This window comes from Rhamphochromis longiceps, linkage group LG3 (genome assembly GCF_057381845.1).
Source record: "Rhamphochromis longiceps isolate RC_006_pf linkage group LG3, R_longiceps_female_GT1.1, whole genome shotgun sequence".
In the NCBI taxonomy this organism is placed as follows: domain Eukaryota; kingdom Metazoa; phylum Chordata; class Actinopteri; order Cichliformes; family Cichlidae; genus Rhamphochromis; species Rhamphochromis longiceps.
In genome coordinates this window covers 48,239,423-48,259,705 of record NC_140559.1, presented here as the reverse complement: position 1 = coordinate 48,259,705, position 20,283 = coordinate 48,239,423, and the positions used below count along the sequence as shown (strand labels likewise).

The 20,283-nt window shown below is 40.9% G+C and overlaps 1 protein-coding gene and 2 long non-coding RNA genes across 4 annotated transcripts in view; 1 reads left to right on the top strand and 2 right to left on the bottom strand.

The window, feature by feature from the left end:
- The window catches only part of LOC146675114 (zeta-sarcoglycan-like), a 155,059-nt gene that overhangs the window by 51,406 nt on the left and 83,370 nt on the right, over nucleotides 1–20,283 (top strand). The window contains exons 7-8 of one of the 2 annotated variants that reach the window (XM_085400172.1): nucleotides 7,328–7,451; nucleotides 10,591–12,775. The exons of the other annotated variant lie outside the window; for it this stretch is intronic. Of the exons in view, the coding sequence (XP_085256298.1) occupies nucleotides 7,328–7,451; nucleotides 10,591–10,782 (316 nt within the window). The 3' untranslated portion in view covers nucleotides 10,783–12,775. Of the gene's footprint in view, nucleotides 1–7,327; nucleotides 7,452–10,590; nucleotides 12,776–20,283 lie in introns of those variants that run through there. 2 annotated transcript variants of the gene reach the window in all.
- Nucleotides 1–20,283, bottom strand: part of LOC146675116 (uncharacterized) — a 163,069-nt gene that overhangs the window by 130,052 nt on the left and 12,734 nt on the right. The window lies entirely within an intron of this gene.
- On the bottom strand, nucleotides 16,760–18,260 carry LOC146675117 (uncharacterized). Its single transcript, XR_014910646.1, has 4 exons — nucleotides 18,185–18,260; nucleotides 17,953–18,055; nucleotides 17,242–17,357; nucleotides 16,760–16,860 (listed from the first exon to the last, which is right to left on the bottom strand). It is a non-coding gene; the product is annotated as an uncharacterized LOC146675117 (long non-coding RNA).

The following is a 20,283-nucleotide window of genomic DNA, read 5'->3' as shown; positions in this document are numbered from 1 at the left end:
GATATTATCCTGGTGTAGCTGCGATACTTCTGTCATCTAGTTTGCATACACTTAGGGAGACTTCATCTATTCTTTTGACATCTCTTGACAACAGATGGTAGATTCACTTCTAATCAATGTGACACAAAGTCTCCAGGTCTCAATTGTATCAAGAACGAACATACTCAGTTTTTTGGGGGTTTTTTTTTGCTGGCTATAAACTGCTGCTTGAACCCACACAGGAATCTGCAGTGAGACAAGTCTGACATTAAGCAGCAAAGGCAGGACAGACAGGATTTGAAGGCTCTCTGGGTTCTTACAGTGCAGACATCACATGATGAATCAGGCCCAGAATCAGAGAGCAGAAAAATAGTTTTTCATTTCGTTTTCTCTGTAACTTTCTGCTACTAGAGCTCTCCTCTGCAATGCGGCCAGCTGCACGTCTGTCTACAGTTTATCTAAGCAGCTCTGAGGACAGTCCGTGCTCTAGCCGTGTCCACACATGACTGACATGTTCATTAAAGAGATAAAAACTCTTCTTGTTCCCACTTAGCTCTGGTCGGACTCTACTACTGCTACCAGTTAGGGAGCACAGAGTTATTACAGAAGTGTGCACATGTTCTTTTCCTCTTATTTTGACTGCAGCAGTGAAATATTGTTTCTTGGTTATTGCAATGGTCTTGTAGACCAGATGAAGAATGTTTGGACTGCTGATAACATTACTTACAGATATATTGGAAATAATTGGTGTAAACCTTGTTAGGGATACTGATTCACTGTCGTACTTGCTTCTCCATGTGTCTTCATAAGTAAAGACATGGACAAGTGTGTGGAGCTTTTGGGATATCTATTATCGTACCCCCTTCCTAAAGGTCCAGACGCCATCAAATCTCAGCATACGGTTAGGTCCTTAAGTATTTGGACAGCTACACAATTGGCCTCTGTACACCACCACATTGTATTTAAAGTCAAACAGACAATATGTAACTGAAGTGCAGACTCTCAGCTTTTATTTCATTTATAACAAAAGTACTCCATTAGCTGTGGCTCAAATGTAATTGGACATCATTTTAAATGTAAGGATTGCTGAGATGCTTTGCCAGGCTTTTAATGAGAACACCTTCACTTCGTGCATGTTTGTGCGTCTCTACTTTTGGCCGTTGAAGAACATCCCATTTGTTTTCTTTGAGAAGTTCTTGGGTTGCTTTCGCATTACGCTTTGGGTGATGTGCAGATTATTTTGGCTGAATCTGAGCAGAGAGTAGAGCCGTGTACACTTCACAGTTCATCCTTCTGTCAGCAGTCACATCATCAATAAACACTCGTGGCCTGGTTTCACTGGCAGCCTTACATGCCCATACATTAACTCTGGATCACGAGCAGTTTCTCTCCTTCTCTATACTTTTCTCTGTCTATCATTCTGGTACAAGTAAACCTTGGCTTTGTCTCTCAAAAGATTTTCTTCAGGCATGTGCAGGCTCTTTTAGATGTTTTCTGGTGAAATGTAAATGCCCTTCTCATCGTTTAGTGCAACGAGCTGGTTTGCACCTTGTTGTAAACGCCTTGTAATTGCGTTGAGTTGAAGCTGTCTGCAGTTTACATATTTCAATTGGTCTGAAAGATTTCTGATACTACAGCATCTGACCTGTGTCATATTTTCTGTGTATTTGAACAGTTTGAGCCATTTCAAAGCGGATGAGGATGGATGGATGTTCCATCCTCTTTGTCTCTCCTATGGGAGATTACTAAAGGGCGGGTTGATAAGACAGGAAATGTATGCTCATGAGCAGTCGGTGGATGACGTGTCCATAATATCACATTTCTGGGGTTGGTGGTGGCGTCGACCACTGGTGATTGGCAGAGATGGTGTCTCTTCATGACTCATGTTTGGTTTAAGTTTGGGTGGGTTCTATATTTTACTCGCCTGACAGGAGATTGTGACCTGAGGAACAATTAGGTTGATTTTAGTTTTGTACTGCAAAAACCATTCATGTCCTGCCTCTTTTGTTGTGCCATTTTAGATTGCATCTGAAAGAGTTCACTGGGAGTTCAAGTAATGTCTGTGCATGCATGGCTTTTACCTTAAAGATGAGATTTCTAATAGTGTATCTAAAGAGGCCCTTTTAAATGTTTCTGATCAGCTGCTAATATGAAGCTTTCCATGTTGATGAATATGTGTCCTTCCATTGTGGCATAGTTTAAATTCTGTCCGTGTTTTATATTTTTCATACTCCATCCTATGTTTTTGTGGCCACAAGCCTGAATATAGCTTTCATATTTATGGTGGGGAAAACAGTAGCATATTACCTTTTTTTCATTCTGCACCCATCACATTACTGTTTAGTGGTATGCTGTAGTAGTTTTGGAAAGTTTTTCTTTTGCTGTGTAATGTTTGAGATAGTTTTTGGGTACTGCCACACATTCACCACAACCAGTTATTGAACTTGTGCTAAAAGGGAAACTGATAAAGATGGTAGTATATAAAGCCCAGTGGATCCCTGTAAGTGATAGTAACATATAAAAATAAATTAGTCTTTCACCCCCCAAGCAAACATGCTAGATATGCACTATTTAAACAAATCTCTTTCTCTTTGGTATCACCTTTTTGGTCATCAGCACATCCTACAGCTATTTTCCTCCAAAGCTCTGTGATACGGTGACCTTTATGTGGACGTAAAGGTCAGCTTGAATACACCACAAAAGGTTGGTCAGGTTTCCCAGAGAGCGGGAGAGCCTGTCATAAACAGCCTTTACGACTGCAAATACCAGATAAGTTATCACTTGTGACGGCTTTACGTTTCAAAGCCCTGAAATATGGTGGATGCGTCAACCTCTTTTAACTGACGCCCTCATCAGTCAGCCTAATGATCGTAACGTTTTGGGGAATTGTGACATTTTAAGAAAAACTCATTTAATGTTTTATCACATTTTCCCATTCTTCTGCAAAGGCAGAAGACAGTTTACCAACTTTGTAAAAAAAAAATGTTGAACTAATTTAAAAAATGTTTGATGAAAAGCTGTGTTTTTCTGTATTTTTACCCAAGTCTTTTAAAATGTGGTTGAAATCTGTGACACGGTAGAGAAATTTAACTGCTGATTTGTTAAATTTGAGAAGCAGAACACAAACAACTCAATCAAGTCAATCCAAAAATGTTAAATGCAGACTGTACACACTCACTGACCTTGCGTCTAGTACTGGGTTAGAGCCCCATTGTAGACTTCAGAACTGCCTCAGTTCTTTGTGGCACAGATTCAAGAAAGTTCTGGATCATTCCCCAAAGATTTTGGTCCATATTGACACAATAGCATCACGCAGTTGAAGAAGATTTGGACATCCCAAAAGGTGCTCTTTTTTTTTTTTTACAATCTAAGCATAGTGAACTCATTTTTGTGTTCAAGAAACCAGTTTGAGATGATTTGAGTTTTGTGACACGGTGCGCTATCCTACTGGAAGCAGGCATCAGAAGATGGTACACTGCAGTCATAAAGGGGGATGGACATGATCAGCAACAATACTCAGGTAGTCTGTGGTGTTTAGACTTTGGTCAGTTGGTACTGAGGAGCTCAGAGTTTGCCAAGGAATTATCCCCAACACCATTACACCACCAGCCTGAATCACTGATTCAAGGGGCACTAACTCCACTGGAGTGGCTCTAGCTCAGGAGGTAGCGCAGATCACCTGCTAATCGGAAGGTTGATGGTTCAATTTGTCTGCATGCCAAATATCCTTGGGCAAGATACTAACACCAAGTTGCTCTTCGATGCATCGATTAGAGTATGAATGAGTATAGGTGTTATATAGAAAGAGCTTAGAAGAAAAGTGCTTGTGTGAACGGTGTAAAGCGCTTTGAGTGCTCAGAAAGCGTAGAAAAGCACTATACAGTGGCCTGCAAAAGTATTCAGCCCCCTTGAACTTTTCCACATTTTGTCACATTACAGCCACAAACATGAATCAAGTTTATTGGAATTCCACGTGAAAGACCGATACAAAGTGGTGTACACGTGAGAAGTGGAACAACAATCATACATGATTCCAAACATTTTTTACAATTAAATAACTGCAAAGTGGGGTGTGTGTAATTATTCAGCCCCCTGAGTCAATACTTTGTAGAACCACCTTTTGCTGCAGTTACAGCTGCCAATCTTTTAGGGTATGTCTCTACCAGCTTTGCACATCTACAGACTGAAATCCTTTCCCATTCTTCTTCGCAAAACAGCTCCAGCTCAGTCAGATTAGATGGACAGCGTTTGTGAACAGCAGTTTTCAGATCTTGCGACAGATTCTCGATTGGATTTAGACACCAGACAGGTCAGGGATAAAGTTATTGAGAAATTTAAAGCAGGCTTGGGCTACAAAAAGATTTCCCAAGCCTTGAACATCCCACAGAGCACTGCTCAAGCGATCATTCAGAAATGGAAGGAGTATGGCACAACTGTAAACCTACCAAGACAAGGCCGTCCACCTAAACTCACAGGCCGAACAAGGAGAGCGCTGATCAGAAATGCAGCCAAGAGGCCCATGGTGACTCTGGACGAGCCGCAGAGATCTATAGCTCAGGTGGGGGAATCTGTCCATAGGACAACTATTAGTCGTGCACTGCACAAAGTTGGCCTTTGTGGAAGAGTGGCAAGAAGAAAGCCATTGTTAACAGAAAACCATAAGAAGTCCCGTTTGCAGTTTGCCTCAAGCCATGTGGGGGACACAGCAAACATGTGGAAGAAAGTGCTCTGGTCAGATGAGACCAAAATTGAACTTTTTGGCCAAAATGCAAAACGCTATGTGTGGCGGAAAACTGCACATCACTCTGAACACACCATCCCCACTGTCAAATATAATGGTGGCAGCATCGTGCTCTGGGGGAGCTTCTCTTCTGCAGGGACAGGGAAGCTGGTCAAAGTTGATGGGAGGATGGATGGAGCCAAATACAGGGCAATCTTGGAAGAAAACCTCTTGGAGTCTGCGAAAGACTTGAGACTGGGGCGGAGGTTCACCTTGCAGCAGGACAACGACCCTAAACATGAAGCCAGGGCAACAATCACCTTTCTTCCCCATTCTAGTGCTCAGTTTGAACTTCAGCAGGTACTCTAGATCATGTCTACATGCCTGAATGCTTTGGCTTGCTGCCATGTGACTTGCTGGTTAATTATTTGCATTAACAAGCAGCTGAACAGGTCTACCTAACAAATTGGCCAGCGAGTGTATAGTGTGCTAGATTTAGCTTAAAGGCCATTTTCATCTGCACCCCCTGAGCGACGGCTTCTAATGATTCACAGCTTACTAAGAAAAACAGATAACTACTGTGGTAAATTAGAACCTGGCATTTAAAAGCACAAACACAATAAAACACTTCACAAAAAAGCACAACATTAAACAAAATAACAAAACTAGAAGACAAAACAAACCCCCCCACGCACAAAAAAACAATGGTCCTTTCTATCATCAGCAAAGCAAAAAAAAAAAAGGAAATTAAACATTTTATCAATGCCAGAAAGTGCTGATGCTGGCCTAAATGTTAGTGTCAACCTTTTAACATGTGGAACTTATTAAACTCACACACGGCTCTTTTCCATTCACTATATTTAATACAGTTATCAGGAATATTGGATTTAAATGAATCTAATGTACACATGTCTTGAGCAGCCATCGATGAATTCCAGTTGATATGTCGTTAGTGATTGCTGGGTTTATTTATTTATTTATTACACCAGTCAGTCTCAGGCAGAGTGAAGTGTGACTTCACGCTGCTGCGTTAGCCTCACAAAGGCCATACATGATAATGGAAGGAGTCTGAGACGGTTATAAAACCGAAGAGACATTTTTAACTTAATTCATTTAATGCTTTTTTTTCTTCTGGACTGTGCCTGAAACAAGCACTCATGGAAATTGAGCACTTTGTCTTTTGGCAGAAGCGCCTGCTCTGCTGTGTGTGTGCGTGTGTGTGTGCGCACAGTGGGTGATGACAGAACTGCTTTGAATGGAGTGAAAATATCACAGGCTCATGCATTACATATCACAGATTTCTTACGACACGGCTCAGTGGACGGTGTTTTAAATGGATCTTTTAATGACTGCCCTGTCCATAGAGAATCAGCAGACTCTTAACAAATAATTATTGGGGGGTTTAAGAGGAGAGATGGGATTTTGAGTGCTGCCACTGGAGATGAATGAGGTTGTTTTTTTTTTTCGTTTTGGGTTTGTTTGTTTTTACACAATAAATAAAAAATTTGAAATTAGTACTTAAAATTACATTCTTGCCTTTTTTCTGTAATAAGCCGTTATTTGCATTCACAAAACCAACAACATGAAGGGTTTGAGATTAAAATTGAATTGGAAAACGTAATACGCAAACAAACATGTCATAACACTGTATGCTGAAGCGTGGCGTATCTGCTCACTGAACAGCTTTCACGGAGAAAACAATAGATGGGTATTAAAAGAAAAGCCACTCTATCTTCTTTATTCCTTCACGTCTAGAGCACAAACAATCCCGGGTCAAAGGCACGTTTTCACAGATCCCCTTCAGACTGTATCTACTGACAGGCTTTTCAAATGCAGATGAAATTCGTTTGCTCGTCTTTCTTCGCACCCTTATTTCCACTAGTGCATAATCCAAAATGTGTGTCACTTTCAGAGCGTATGGAGATTTAAGCGATTTAAAGGCAGCTCCTTAAAGTCTTCCATTTAAAATTCATTGAAAACAGATTTGAGAGAGATGTGCGCGTGGGGGGGGCGGAATCAATTTGAAACGGTTATGAGTTATGAAAACAAATTCCACATTGATTGGCTCTCACACTTATCTTTCCCTGTGTAAACAAATAGTCCACAGGAGGAAAATGCAAATTGCATTAGCCTCAGCGTGGCTGAAGGTCAACATCAGCTGATACAATTATGGGCTGTTTAGGACAGCCATACTGCTTTGGAATAATGAAAGCAGCTATTTAAACATGAACAGCAGCTTTAATATTCCTCCGGTAGGGAAGCAGTTGGTACGGCAAACCCCAAGCTGCACTTGCTCAGACAGAAATATCAGTGCGCTTTCTTTCCTTCTTTCTTGTTAAATTTGAGACATTTTGACTCAAATTTGAAATCCTTGGATTTGTTATGAAAACAAAGACGATTCACGTCATTAATCTGGCCTAAACACGGAGAGATGTATAAAATATCAACTGAATAACAATCAGTGTAACCTTGAATGAATTTTGTATCCTTAGCTATTAAATCCAACTGAAAGGCAACGTTTTAATAATGCAAACATGCTGAAAGTATAAGCAGATTAAATCAATGAGCTCATCCGCTGCATCACTGAGCTGCTTCTTTTTTTTTTTTTTTCTTTCTTTTTTTTGTCAGGCTCGAGTCTTCCACACGAACCCTGACCATGGAGGCTCCCAGAGGGGTGGAAGTGAGTGCCGCTGAAGGGTCGCTGAAGGTCAGCGGTCGCAAGGATCTACGGCTAGAGTCCACTGAAGGAGAGGTGAGGAGCATTCGTTTCTATATATGTATATCTATATATTTGTTTTAAATATTCTACCACAAGGCATGTGATATGAAGCAATCAAATGTGACTGAGTAGTTTTAGCTTTAACACAGGAGGAAATAAGAGACTTTTTTTATAGTCTTTCCATTTTCACAGACTTAAAGATCTGTCATTGTTTCTTTAATCATAAATTAAGGAACTCACAAGTCTGGAGTTGATTCCAAGTGTTCAATTTATATTCATGAAAAATGCAAATGCAGTATTTATTCAAGTCAAGAACACCGCTGTCATGATACTCCTGATGTGATATTATTGCGATTTTAAACGTTTTGCTATATGCTGAGTATCACATTAACATATATTGCGATTTATTCCCTTTTTTTCCAAACTTGGTCAGCATCTCTTTCTTTTACTTTGTAAAGTTCTCGCATTTCTGTCATTTTATTGCAGCAAAATAGAACTGTGAAGCAGACAGACTGACCAACACGGTCATTAACACCCATCAAAATGTTGCATGCACCTGACAGACTGAGCTGTTTGTGCTACATTGTGTTACATTGTGTGCGACTGAATTCAAATGTGTGGGCTGCTGTACTATTAAAGGTATTTTAAGCAGCGGTAGCCAGTCATCTGTGAGATAATGAGCCACATATGAATCCACAGCATGTAATGTCCAGATGTCTCAAGTTAATGCAACCCTTTGCTGTACTCACATTTATGCCTAACCTCTCTGTAGAGCCTGGGTACAGCTGTATCCATCAAAGGTGTCACACACCTGGGTTCCAGTGCCTTGAGATTGGGGAGGGGAAAATGCTTCTTTTTGTCCTCCACGTAGTTGCACAGCCAGGTGTCCTTGAGTTTCTTGAAAGGCACCTATAAATATTTTCTTAGCTCTGAATTGGGAGGTAGTTTTGTCAGTGGTCCCAGTGTTGGTTGTTTTGTAGAGACAGCAGCCAGCAGTGAGGACAGAAAGTTTGCCAAAGTAAACTGTATGGTGGACCACCACGAAAACGTCCCTAATAATAAACCCAACCAGATACTATTTCACCTTCACAAACATGAACGTTTTCATGAAACTAACAAAGGCAACACGAACAAAGCTAAAGCTATTCAGAGCTCAGAGCCAACCGCGAGCTAGGAGCCTCGGTATGAGCAAAGGATCAAGACTGTGATGAGGGGAAATTATGGAGACGAGTGAAAAAAAGAGAAAGGGGCTCATCTGGCGACTTTTTAAAAACACCCTAAAAGTGATGTAAGAACCTGACATTTGTTTTGTCATGTAAATCTTTTGCTTTTGTTTGAGGCAAATATGTCAGGTAAAGGTGGATGTGCAGCAGCTCCCTTTTAATTAATTATTTGTAGCTGTCTCCAGTGTCAGAGCAGTTTTTCGGTTTCAGTGTGAGAGCACGTGCTGCAAAATCGAATAATTCATTTTAGTTTGAAGAATTTTATAATGTAGAAAATTAGATTTAGCAAAGATCACTATGAGCAGGTCACACATAGAGAATAACCGAAAATTTGCATCAGCCAAGCTAATGTTCATAGTTCTCCCAGAGTATTTTATGACACTCCCGTGTATTATATCCACCTTTGTCCCTTCCTTTTTTGTAAATCCAAACATAAGTCCAAGTTCTTTTTTTCTACAATGCTGCCATCTGTTTTAAAAACTTCCTCCCGTATGCCGATGTCACTTGGGGAAAAAAAACACAAGATCACCATCTGTTGAACTGTTAAAGTAATTTCTTTTATTATTCTAGGGCTAAAAAGTTAGTATTGTCTTTGCAGATCATATAATAAAATATCAATATTTGATGGGTCTGTATCAATACAGTATTATCTCTCAAACTATTGCAGTACTCTGGCGTATCAGTACCCTCTGCCCTTGTTACCTGGATGATGGAAAGAGAGGGAAAGCAAGGACTAATTATCCAAAGCAAACATCATTACTTGTCAAATATGGAGGATGCATTGTGATTGCATGTACGGCTACCTGTGGAGCTAGGTCTGTAGTATTAATTAGCTTCAGCAAGGAGGTTATGTGGTTTGTTTATTTAGTCTGTTTGTTAGCCGGATGACTCAAAAAGTTGAAGATGATTTGCATGAAAACTTGGCCAGAGCCCGGGCTTGGCTCAACTTATTTATTTCAAATTTGTCATTTTACAAACTAGTCTAAATTCAGATATCCTTCTGGATCCAGGAACTCGTGCATGGTGCGGAGGAAATGATCAGCCTTGGCTGGGTTTTTGTAGTCTCTTGTTGTGAATGCTGATAAAAGAAGCAGGCTAAATTCTGGGCCGTGGCTCTACTTCCTGCTCAGATTCAGCCAAGTGCTGTAAAACGAAAAGGACGGTTTTTTACGGTGCAAATGAACAGTGACCTCAAACATCCCAAAACAACCCAAGAGCTTCAGAAGGCAAAGGATATTTAATGCTCTTAAATCGATGAGTCACTTGCTTGATTTTTTTAACCCAACCGAGCCAGCTGTTCACTTATCTGAGACAAAAACTGAGCCACGAACGCTGAGACAGAAGGCAGCTGCAGTAAAGGCCTGGCAGCGCATTTAGTGATGTCATTGCTTTCAGACTGCAGGTGGTAACTAACTGCAAACAGTCTGCAACAAAGTCACAATGCAATCCTTATATTTATGAGTTTGTCCAGTTGCTTTGAGCCTGTGGATATGGTGGAAATGAAGTCGTTTTACTTTTCTGTTTTTCTTTTTAACATTTGAGCCTGGTGGTGGATGGAAACAGATCTCCAGAGTTCTAATAATGGTTGTTTAGAGAATTGTCAGTCACTAATTGGGAAATCTTGGCAGTCTGTTTAATAGTTGTTGAGCCATTTCAGTCTGAACCAAAGCAGCGACCCACCAACTGACACTCGGCTCCCTTGAGCCACTAGTGTGGCCAAAAAAACAAAAAGAGAGAGAGACCAATTTAATGTTCCAGGCCAAATCCACCTTCACTGCTGATCTAACTCATCAGATCAGGACTGCTGTATCTCACTCCACCTGCTACTGTATTTACTGATTGTGCCACAGTCATTTATCAGTTCCAGTTGGTACTATATCACTCCAGGACACCCCTGACAGTGTTATTTGAATGACTTCCAGCTTGTCTCCAACGTTGTGTCCTTCCAGATACTTTTAGATGCCAACGCCATTCAGTTTGGAGGCCTCCCGCTCGGCACCTACACAGTGTCGCCCAGGCAGGCCTCGCAGGAGCAGACCGTGTACGAGGTGTGCGTTTGTCCCAGTGGCAAGATCTACCTCTCTCCCGCAGAGAGCAGCTCCACCTGCCAGGCCATGAGCAACATCTGCCTCTGGAGCTGACCTGGGAGCAGCGGCGGTTGAGCGGTGACAGTTAGAACATCTGCTCTGGAGCTGCAGAGAGCGGGATGGGTCTCTCCGATGGTACAAATGACAGAGTGGGACACTGAGATGGAGCTGGTAAGAGAGACTGCAGTCAGGTCAGCACAGAAGCATCCAGGTTGCTACCTGCAGTGCGTTGAAGGAGGTCAGGACTCTTCCACCAGTGGAAGTCGCGGCGGCTCTCTGAAATCAGGAATATCCCACACGGAGAGGAGAGCCTCCATCTCCTTATTAGATTCAGAGGACACGACTTTTATTTTTCTACTCCAGGTTGAGTGCTGGCAGGCAGTGACTGTTTTTATGATAAGGAAGAAGAGGAGAGGTGGGGATGGATGAAACACAGGTGCCTTCAGCTTTAAATGGCTTCATTCTAAAACTGTCTGTGCAGCTGGAGTCAGACATTAGCTGTAATGGTAGAAAGTGGAGTAAGCACAATGATGTTTTTCCCTCTAAAAATCCCATAGACTGAATATAAAAGATGGACATAATCACTGCAAAGCCGCTAACAGGTGTGTGAAGCCTTGAGTGTAGCTTTTTGATGGTCACATCTTTGTTAGATCTAACAAACTGAGCAACACTGCACAAACACACATGAAAAACTTGCTAACTACACGCATTACCCAGTTTGTCCTTGATGGCACCAATGGTGACGTTTGTTAAAGTAGCCCTGAAAATACTGATTGAGCCCAAAACATGACAGAAAGTGGTTTATTGTGTTCATGAAGAGAGAAGTAGGATCATTTTCTCATACAGTCGAGCTTCTTTCGCAACAAGATGAGTCGCCCTCTGCTGGTCATTAAAGAAAATGCAGGTTTATCCATGTTTTATATGCAGTCTATGAAAAAATTTAGATTGTTTTTGTTTTTGAATGATCTCAATAGGTGTGTGTTTGTTTTCTACTCTGAGGCTGTGTATTAAACTTGTTTCTGTGTGGCACTCATCGTTCTTGACATTTAACTATTCCCCGAGGTTCAGGTGGACAGATTTCCAAAGACTTCGCTCTCTAAGATAACTGTGACATGACGTACTACAACTTTAGCTGGAAGACCGTCTCATTGAGAGTACACGTTTGGAGCGTATATCACATATTATGTGATATTCATTGTGTTGAAAATGAAGTTTAGCTGAATTGAGGATAACTTAAACTATAAAGAATGAACATCATGTGATCAAAAGCTCCAGAACAGCAGGTCAGTGGACCTTGTGGTAAGTGTTTCTTTGACATTTGTTCAATGAGAGGGGAAAGTCCCCCGATTCTCGAGTACTACAGCGCCACCAGTAGGGCAGAAGTTGAAAGTGCATTTAAGTCGTACTTCACAAAAAAATTAGGTGTGGTTGGATAACTTGCATCAAGCCCATTTCAAAGCACCCTATTAAGTCAGTTTCTGCCATACTGAATGTTGTTAAAGCATTTAATACACCGGGCACGTTTGTCATTTTCCCCAAGTCAGCACCAAAGAAGGCACAGACCATCTTCAGATTAAGCCTCACAAAAGCTGAAATTAGTGGCAAAGTTGACAAACAAGCAAAGCCGTGTACCATCAAAGCTGCGATTAGTCTAAACTAAACTCCAGACAAATGCACGTTGGGTGACTTAGTGAATCTAAATTTGCTGTAGACGTGAGTGTGGATGGTTGTGTGTCTCTCTGTGTGTTTGCCCTCTAAGACAAACTGGTGACCTGCTCAAGGCGTGCCCCACCTTTCCTGCTATGACAGCTGGGATAGTCTCCAGCTTCCTGCGACCTTAAATTAAACAAGTGTTTAAGAACGTGGATGGATGGAAATATATTTAATAGTCATCTCAAGGTATTTTATATAATGCATGCTGTACACCTTAACTGATATTCACTATCTTGCTTCTTCTTTTTAGGTCTTGAGGCTCAGCTGGTACTCCAGCCTCCTCTTTCATACTGGTGGATGCTGTAGGTAATACTCAAGTACTACCAGACTTACAAAACTCCAAACTAACCCTTTAAGTTGCCGTGCACGTGTCATCTGTGTGGCCACTGCAGCTTTGTCCCACAGGGTGTGTGGTGCACGTTTAGCAATGACATGTGACAGACGAAAACCTAAATCATATTATTACATTTAATTTAAACATACCTGTTTATTTAAGGTCAGCAAATGATTTGCAGACTGTATTTAGGTTCTCTTCTCTCATGTGAAATATCTCTGGCTGAAGAAAACGAAAAGCCAGAGAAAGACACAACATGTTATCCACCGGTACTTTCATAGCTGTGATCCTTTAGCTTCTCTGCAAGTATCAGAATTCTTTCTGAATACATTTCTGCTGTCTGTTGCATCGCAGCTCTTTAACATTTTAGCCACATTTTCTTGCAGAAGGTTTGTGCATTTTCCACTCTGCATGAGAGACTATAGGGGCTTGTGTTATAGGGTGATGTCATGGTGCAAAGCCTCTATAGATTGGACGAATTACACCCACAAAAATGCATAACGGCGCTGCAGGTTGATACGCTCATTTTCCAAACCCCACCCGGTTAATCGGAGCCAGCCTAGAGTTTTATTCTTATAAATTGAGAGACAAAAAGGGAAGATTTTGGAGCACTTAAGATGACACATCCAGTGAAGGGGGGAGGAAAAAAACGCCCTGCTTTTCCAGCCTGTGGCCTGGAGAGGAATGAACAGCAGTCTGAAAAAGCAGCAGAAACGATTCAAACCTGCCTTTTAACAGACGCCGCTACCTCTCTTTTTCATAATTCTCTCTGCCCGTAATGTTCGTCGTGCACGGGAGCAGGAGCATTAAAAAACCTTTTTTCTCTGCCACAGGCAGTCTGAACAGAAGAGGCAGAGGAGAGTGTTTAAGGAGCAGGGTTAAGAGCTGATATTATCGAGCCCGCTGCTGTACATTCACGGCTGGGTGCACTTCACACGTTTTCTGCCTCTAATTAGGTCCAAAGTTGCCATCAAGGAACCCGATTGGTGTCGCAGGAACTCTGTGGCTGCTGTATTTTAAAGTCTCGCTTTTCAAGAGGGGCTCTGCGGCAAGCAGGTAGTTAGACGATTCACACAATTAACACCGCAGGCCCCTTCAGAAGTCGCATCAAATCTCCAAACTAATAACTCGCTCCCCTCCACCTGCAAGAATACATAAACCCCGTATGAAGGGAGTAGGGTGACAGGTGAGAGGAAATCTGTTCACATTGGGGAGTTGAGTGTTTTCGCTCCCGGCTAAAGACGGCCTCTTTGCATTTGTGATCATGCTGAAGCATTCATTTGACTCAAACACGCACCATATGCTTAAGACCTCTGAGAGTATCCCTGCTTTGGATTCACACCTTCATATGCATATCAGTTAAGAAGCTCAGTGTGAATATTTGTTTCTGATCCCAAAGGGAGGGGGAGGCTTGATTGTTTGGCGTGCCGAGCCAGAAAAAGTTCAGATTTTGTGCTTCTGTTCAGATCTGTCCAATTCATACACCTGTTCAGAGCTTTTGCTGATGAGATGCCATGTTGTTAAAATGCCAGCTTTTTTTCTTCGTCTTCTTCGTGCACGTGGCTCTCTATTCACAGGTTGAACGCATCTTGCCAAGCTTTCTGTTTCACTCCTGTCTTTGAGTAAAATATTAAGCACACTCGTAGCACGATGCGATAGATTTGTAGAGCACTATACCTGCAGTCACCCACGTAACAAAATGACTCAAAATTGAGGCTGCAAAGAAAAGTCAGTAACACAAAACCGTGGTGTTTATTAGAGTGGGTGTGTATTAATGTTTCCAGTGGAGAAAGCATGTTTAATGATGGCAAATGTTGAAGCTGCTGTAGCTCCAGGTGCTACAAAGGAGGTGTGTGGTCCATGATTTTAACTCCATGTGCCATAAGGGTGAATTTATAAAATATAATTTGTCAGGATTTTTTTCCAGGCTGGAACACCATTTACTTCTGGCTCACATTTTAATTCGCTTGATTTTGCTGCCATCTATTGGCTGATATAGGTCTCACATTTACAGCTCCCTGTTCAAAGCTGGATTACTGCCTGAACACAAAGGGCACATGTCCTGAGAGCCACTCCCACAGTTTACTGAGAGCTAATTATTTTTGATTTAGTTTATTGTAGACATATGCACTGATCACATATATTTAATTAAGTAAGTCCTGCTCTAAATGTTCATCAAGAGCTCCATCTTATGTGCACATTTTCCAAGTTTGACATTTACCAACGACCACACACCAGCGCAGTTTCCAAGAAAAATACAAATTAGTCTTCAATCCAGATGTAATTGTTTTCATCCATTTTCTTTTACTTATCCTCATCAGGGTCATGGGCAGGCTGGGGCCTATCCCAGCTACCACAAGTGGGATACACCCTGGGCAGAAACGTGGATGTCAATATTCTGATTTACCAAGATTTCTGCATCTCCTGGAATGGGCTCCATCCAATTTTGGCACTTTGACTCACTCGTGTTTAGGGATGAACTGATCATGTTGGTCAAAGCGTCAGGTGACTTCACAGTAAAACAAAAGTTTAAGGCTGATTAAGTTCAAGACATGAGCCAACAGGGTGAGTGGGTGCCCCATCACCATGGTGGTTAGCACTGTTGCCTCACAGCAAGGTCTTGGGTTTGAATCCACTGGCTGATGAGTTTGCATGCTCTCCCCGTGTCTGGGTTGGTCTCTCATGACACTTAAGAATTCCTCCCAAAGTTCAAAAGTATGCAGGTGTAGCCTACCTCTCACCTGACAGCAGCAACAGTCTTCAGCACAACTACAACCCTGTATGGGATAACTGGAAGAAGACGGCTTTGACTCTTTGTCTCTACTTATGAGTTTGAAAAATGACATTTTGCTCTGATCTTGGTGTTCCACCGTTTTTCTTGTGTGTACCCGCTGTAAGGAAATCTTTTTAGCGAGATATTTTTCTGTTTCATTTTCACCTGTTTGGATTGCAGATGGTGTGATTTGTGTAAACAATGCCCTTCTGTAGGGGGGAGCTAGAATAGCCCTAAATGTGATGTCAAGATCAAGACCTGATTCACACAGATCTGGTCCACTTCTACACTTTCAATCACATCTGTAACAGGACACCCCACTACAAGCTTTCTCCAGAAAGGTCCATCTATGCCCCATGAAGTTAGTTCATATCTTTAAAAAGAAAAGAAAAAGAAAAAGAAAGAAAAGGATGATGCAGGAGTCCAGAGTATAAAGAAACTTTAATTGTTGGATTAAGAACAACCGTCACAATTTGAGGACTTATATATTTTAAAAAAGAAATGTGCAATGGCATTTCAACCCTTGAGGTTTTTCATTTAAGACACGTTTCAGGTAAAAATAAACTAGGAGCACTGAAACCGCATAATGCTTGTGTTATACAGCTGTATTAAGCTTATAGTAAATGTATAATAAGAATTATGGATGACCACAATGACTACAGATAATTTTGGAAAACCGGCTGACCACAGGCCTTAATTGAACATATGTTTAGGCTCTATATATTAAGTATTTCGACATAAAACTTTAGGGATTCCTGCTGCTTAACATGTTTAAAAGAAATTATGTAATACTGTATTTGATGACCAATGTTACTTGCATCACTCAAATTGTCCACGGAACAACTTTTTAATTAACACTCAAATGTACTTATTTACTCAAACAGACTGGTGTGCTTAGCTGTAAGCCTGCTCTGCAGTCTTAGACTAATCCGCAGACTTTAAATAAACAAATATGTAAATTATATACTGTTTTTTTCTGAATACTAACATTTAAAATACATACCCAACCCTTCCATGTAAATTGTCAGACTGAAAATTTTGGCAACATGAAGCTTTTGTTAACATCTGGATTTATCACCTTACAATAACACAATATTTTCAGACATAACTTACGGTACCAGGTAATTTTACATAAAGCTATTACATCAGGAGAACCTGTAGATAGTGTTGATTAGTCTGTACTGGACAAGAAGTATTTATTGAAAACACAACATTCAGGCCAAGTAGCAGCTGGGTCTTCATTCAGTAGTCCCCTCTGTGGTCGGGGATGGGTTTCTAAGGACGTACTGTCCTTTGGCTGTTCTCGTTATGCCTGCAATAAAAACAAAACTACATTTGAGGTATGAGTCACTTAAATTTAGCAGTTTAAACACATAATCGCATTATAATCCTGCTATTTATGTGTTGGATAATTAAATAGCTTGCTCCTTTATGCCAGGGAATAAAGTTTTGAACTATTCCTTTAACCTCTTGGCCCATTTTCACACATTAAGTCTCATCCTAGCAGGATGGTGTCCCCAGGTGTCCTTTTTCTTATGTAGCTTTCAGCAGGACACTTCCAGTAATCAGACTGACACTGACACTCTCTCACTACTTAAAGTACTCGGTTTGGTTCAGGTGAGAGAGCTGCCCGGGTAGAGCGAGCAGGAGGCAGCACAGTCAGAGCTGTGAAGTCTGGTATGAAAGGACTCACCTCACGTTCTAATCTGGCAGGTCATCAGCTCTCAGGGCAGATCTGGAAATACCCAAGCCTGCAGGAATCCTGTCCGGATACCTGACAGCGAGCTTGTTGTGATTCAGCTCAAAGCCCTGACGAGTGAACACAATACTAATTTAATGGGTGGAGGAGTAACCTGGGCATGTGACAAAGTATTCACCAAAATCACAGAGAGACGCGTGACCGGGTGATAAGAGTTACACATCAACAACGCATTCACAGCATGATCTAGACAGTTTCAGAAGACTCAAACAAAAACTAGACAGACACAAGTGTAGAAAAAACTGACCTAAGGAGATTAGGAAAGGGGGCACACATAAAGATGAACCCCTAAAATGCAAAATTCAGGGCTTGAAGCAGGGCAGATTTCTGACCCTGGAGATTGATGCACTTCTTTGCCTGCAGTCTGAATTTTTATTCACCAATGTGGGCCTCTTTTTTTATTCATATTTAGTTGAATAGATAAATGACAAATTAAAACTCCTTTCATAAATTCAAGGGTTTTTGTAGCTTCGGTGTCTCAGGGAGTTAAAATTTAATGATACATTAAAGAATCTAAAGCGGCCCCGCTTCCTGGATTTCGGCCAGACAGCCATCCTGCAAATTACAACAGCGACTGCCTCTCGGCAACTTCACAAACAGTACTACGGAATTACGACACAGTACCACAATAAAGGATGCACTTACATGAAAACGTCGGATTGCTTCATCACAGTGTTCTTGTTTTGTATAGTTAACAAAGGCACATCGTTTGGCAGTCAAAACCTTGACGCTATAGACGACCCCGACCCTGCAGGACAGGAGTGTGTAAAAAAACAAAACAAAGTTACCATAAAAAGTGTCTCACTACACTACAGCAATGCAGAGCTATTTACTTTTATTACATAACAAACCCTAGAACTCCACTACAGGCTCTTACTTGTTAAACAGGTTTGCAAGCATGGAGTCGGTTACTGGGAAATTCAGGTTTCCCACCCAAACTGGAAACAGCTCCCTGTTGAAAGAAGACACCATTTAAAAAAACAATATACGACCTATGCACAAAGTCTGTTTTGGGATAGCTACACAATAATTTATAATATGCACAGTAAACAGTTTAAAAAAAAAAAAAAAAGAGAAAAGCCTAATGACTTTCTGCTCTAATGATTTCCTGGGCTACACCGTCTAATTAAAGGTGAAAGAATACCAATAAAGTACCTTGTCTCTTGACTAATTAAATTTTGCAATTATAAAAACAGATCGAGAATCAGTTTTTGTTTTTTTATTAGCCTTCCTGTCTCGCCACATATACCCACGCTGCTTCTGCTTCATGTAATCAATCCACCTGTTTACACTAGCTGTGGATGAAATGGTGGTTATGAAGTTTGTGAGGCTGTGCCATTTGAGGTCATTATTATCCAAGTGGAAACCAGTAAATCAGCAATAGTAACACAAAGGGCCATTTTTGAGCTAAAATATCAAACTCTGCTTTTGTTTTTTTAGGCACAGATTCAATCCAACTAGGGCTGCCACAAACGATTATTTTGATAGTCGACTAGTCACCGATTATTTTTGCGATTAGTCGACTAATCAGATCGTGCATCCATTGGACATAAAACACAGCTTATTGCACCAGCAGCATCTGCTCTTATATAACTGTCATTAGCTTACAGCTTTAAGTGTTTAAGGTTTGTGCTAACTAAAAATAAAAACAAGATGACAGTTCATTAAAGTTTAATGAAATTTGCAGATTATTTCGGTGAAGTATAAACTCCTTGCTATCTAAAATATAACAGGACACCGGAGTATATTCTCGAGCATCTCACACTTCTGATAATCAGTTGTCTGCTTAGATTTAGATTAGATTTAAGTATTTATTGTCATTGTCAGAGAACAATGAAATTGCGTTTGGAGCTTCCATACAACCCATAAATACAATAATGAAGAAAATAATAAATACCCCTTAAAACCCAAGTGTAAAAATTTAACCCAGTGTGACTCCAGTGCAATAAGACAATCCTTAGCAACAACATAAGAACATGACAAGAAATGTTCATAAGAAATTCAGACAAAGACCTGAGAAACGTGACAAAGTACAACAACAATGCAACCCATTCAATATTATTGTACTGTGAGATATGATGTTAGATACGATAGTTATCTATTTAAGAAAGAGGGGGGGCAGGAGGGGGGAAAGAGAATAAAGATATGATGCACCAATGCAGACCAGTTCATTGCTATTAAGAAGTTGGATATGGTTATTGTCCATGAGAGGGGGGCAGAGAGTTCAGGAGCCTCGTTTATTAACGTTTAGTAACGTTTATTCAGCTGTGTAAAAACTATAACTTTAATCTCAGCCAAACCGATTTACTCAGGAACAAATAAAATACTAAAAAAAAAGCCAAACAATATAATTTTTAAGTTATCTAAGTCACTTATATATGTTTAACCTCAGTAGCGAAAGACTGCGGTGGGTTTGAAAACGATTTGCCGCGAGTCCGGTGTTCTCATGGCTCTAGTGAGCCTTGCCCCCGGCTAGCTATTAAGCTGCTGGGTAACAGACGTCTCCGAAAACGTCAGAGCGCTTTTGAAAATATGTGGTGTCTTGATAAACTGAGCAGATATTTGAAGTTTACACAGCTACATTCTCGCCTGAAAATATGTTGAACGTTTATTTTGTGACCCAGAAAGAATAATAAGAGTAACATTAAAACTAACTAGCTGCCGCCATTGTTGGAAACTGAGCTGGGCTGCGCTATGAATTCTGGGACACAGCTACTTCTTCTTCAGGGTTTAACGGCAGCTGGCATCCTTGTACATGCAGTGCTGCCATCTTCTGTTTCAGTCCATTATTACACTCTTAAATCCTACTACTTATTTCTGCGTCTTTTGGGATCTTACAAAGCTTCAAACGACGTGTCGACTATTAAATTAGTCATCGACGATTTTGATAGTCGACGTAATCGTGAATAGTCGACTAATCATGGCAGCCCTAAATCCAAGCTGAGTGAGTGACGTGCTTACGGTATTCTCTCCAGG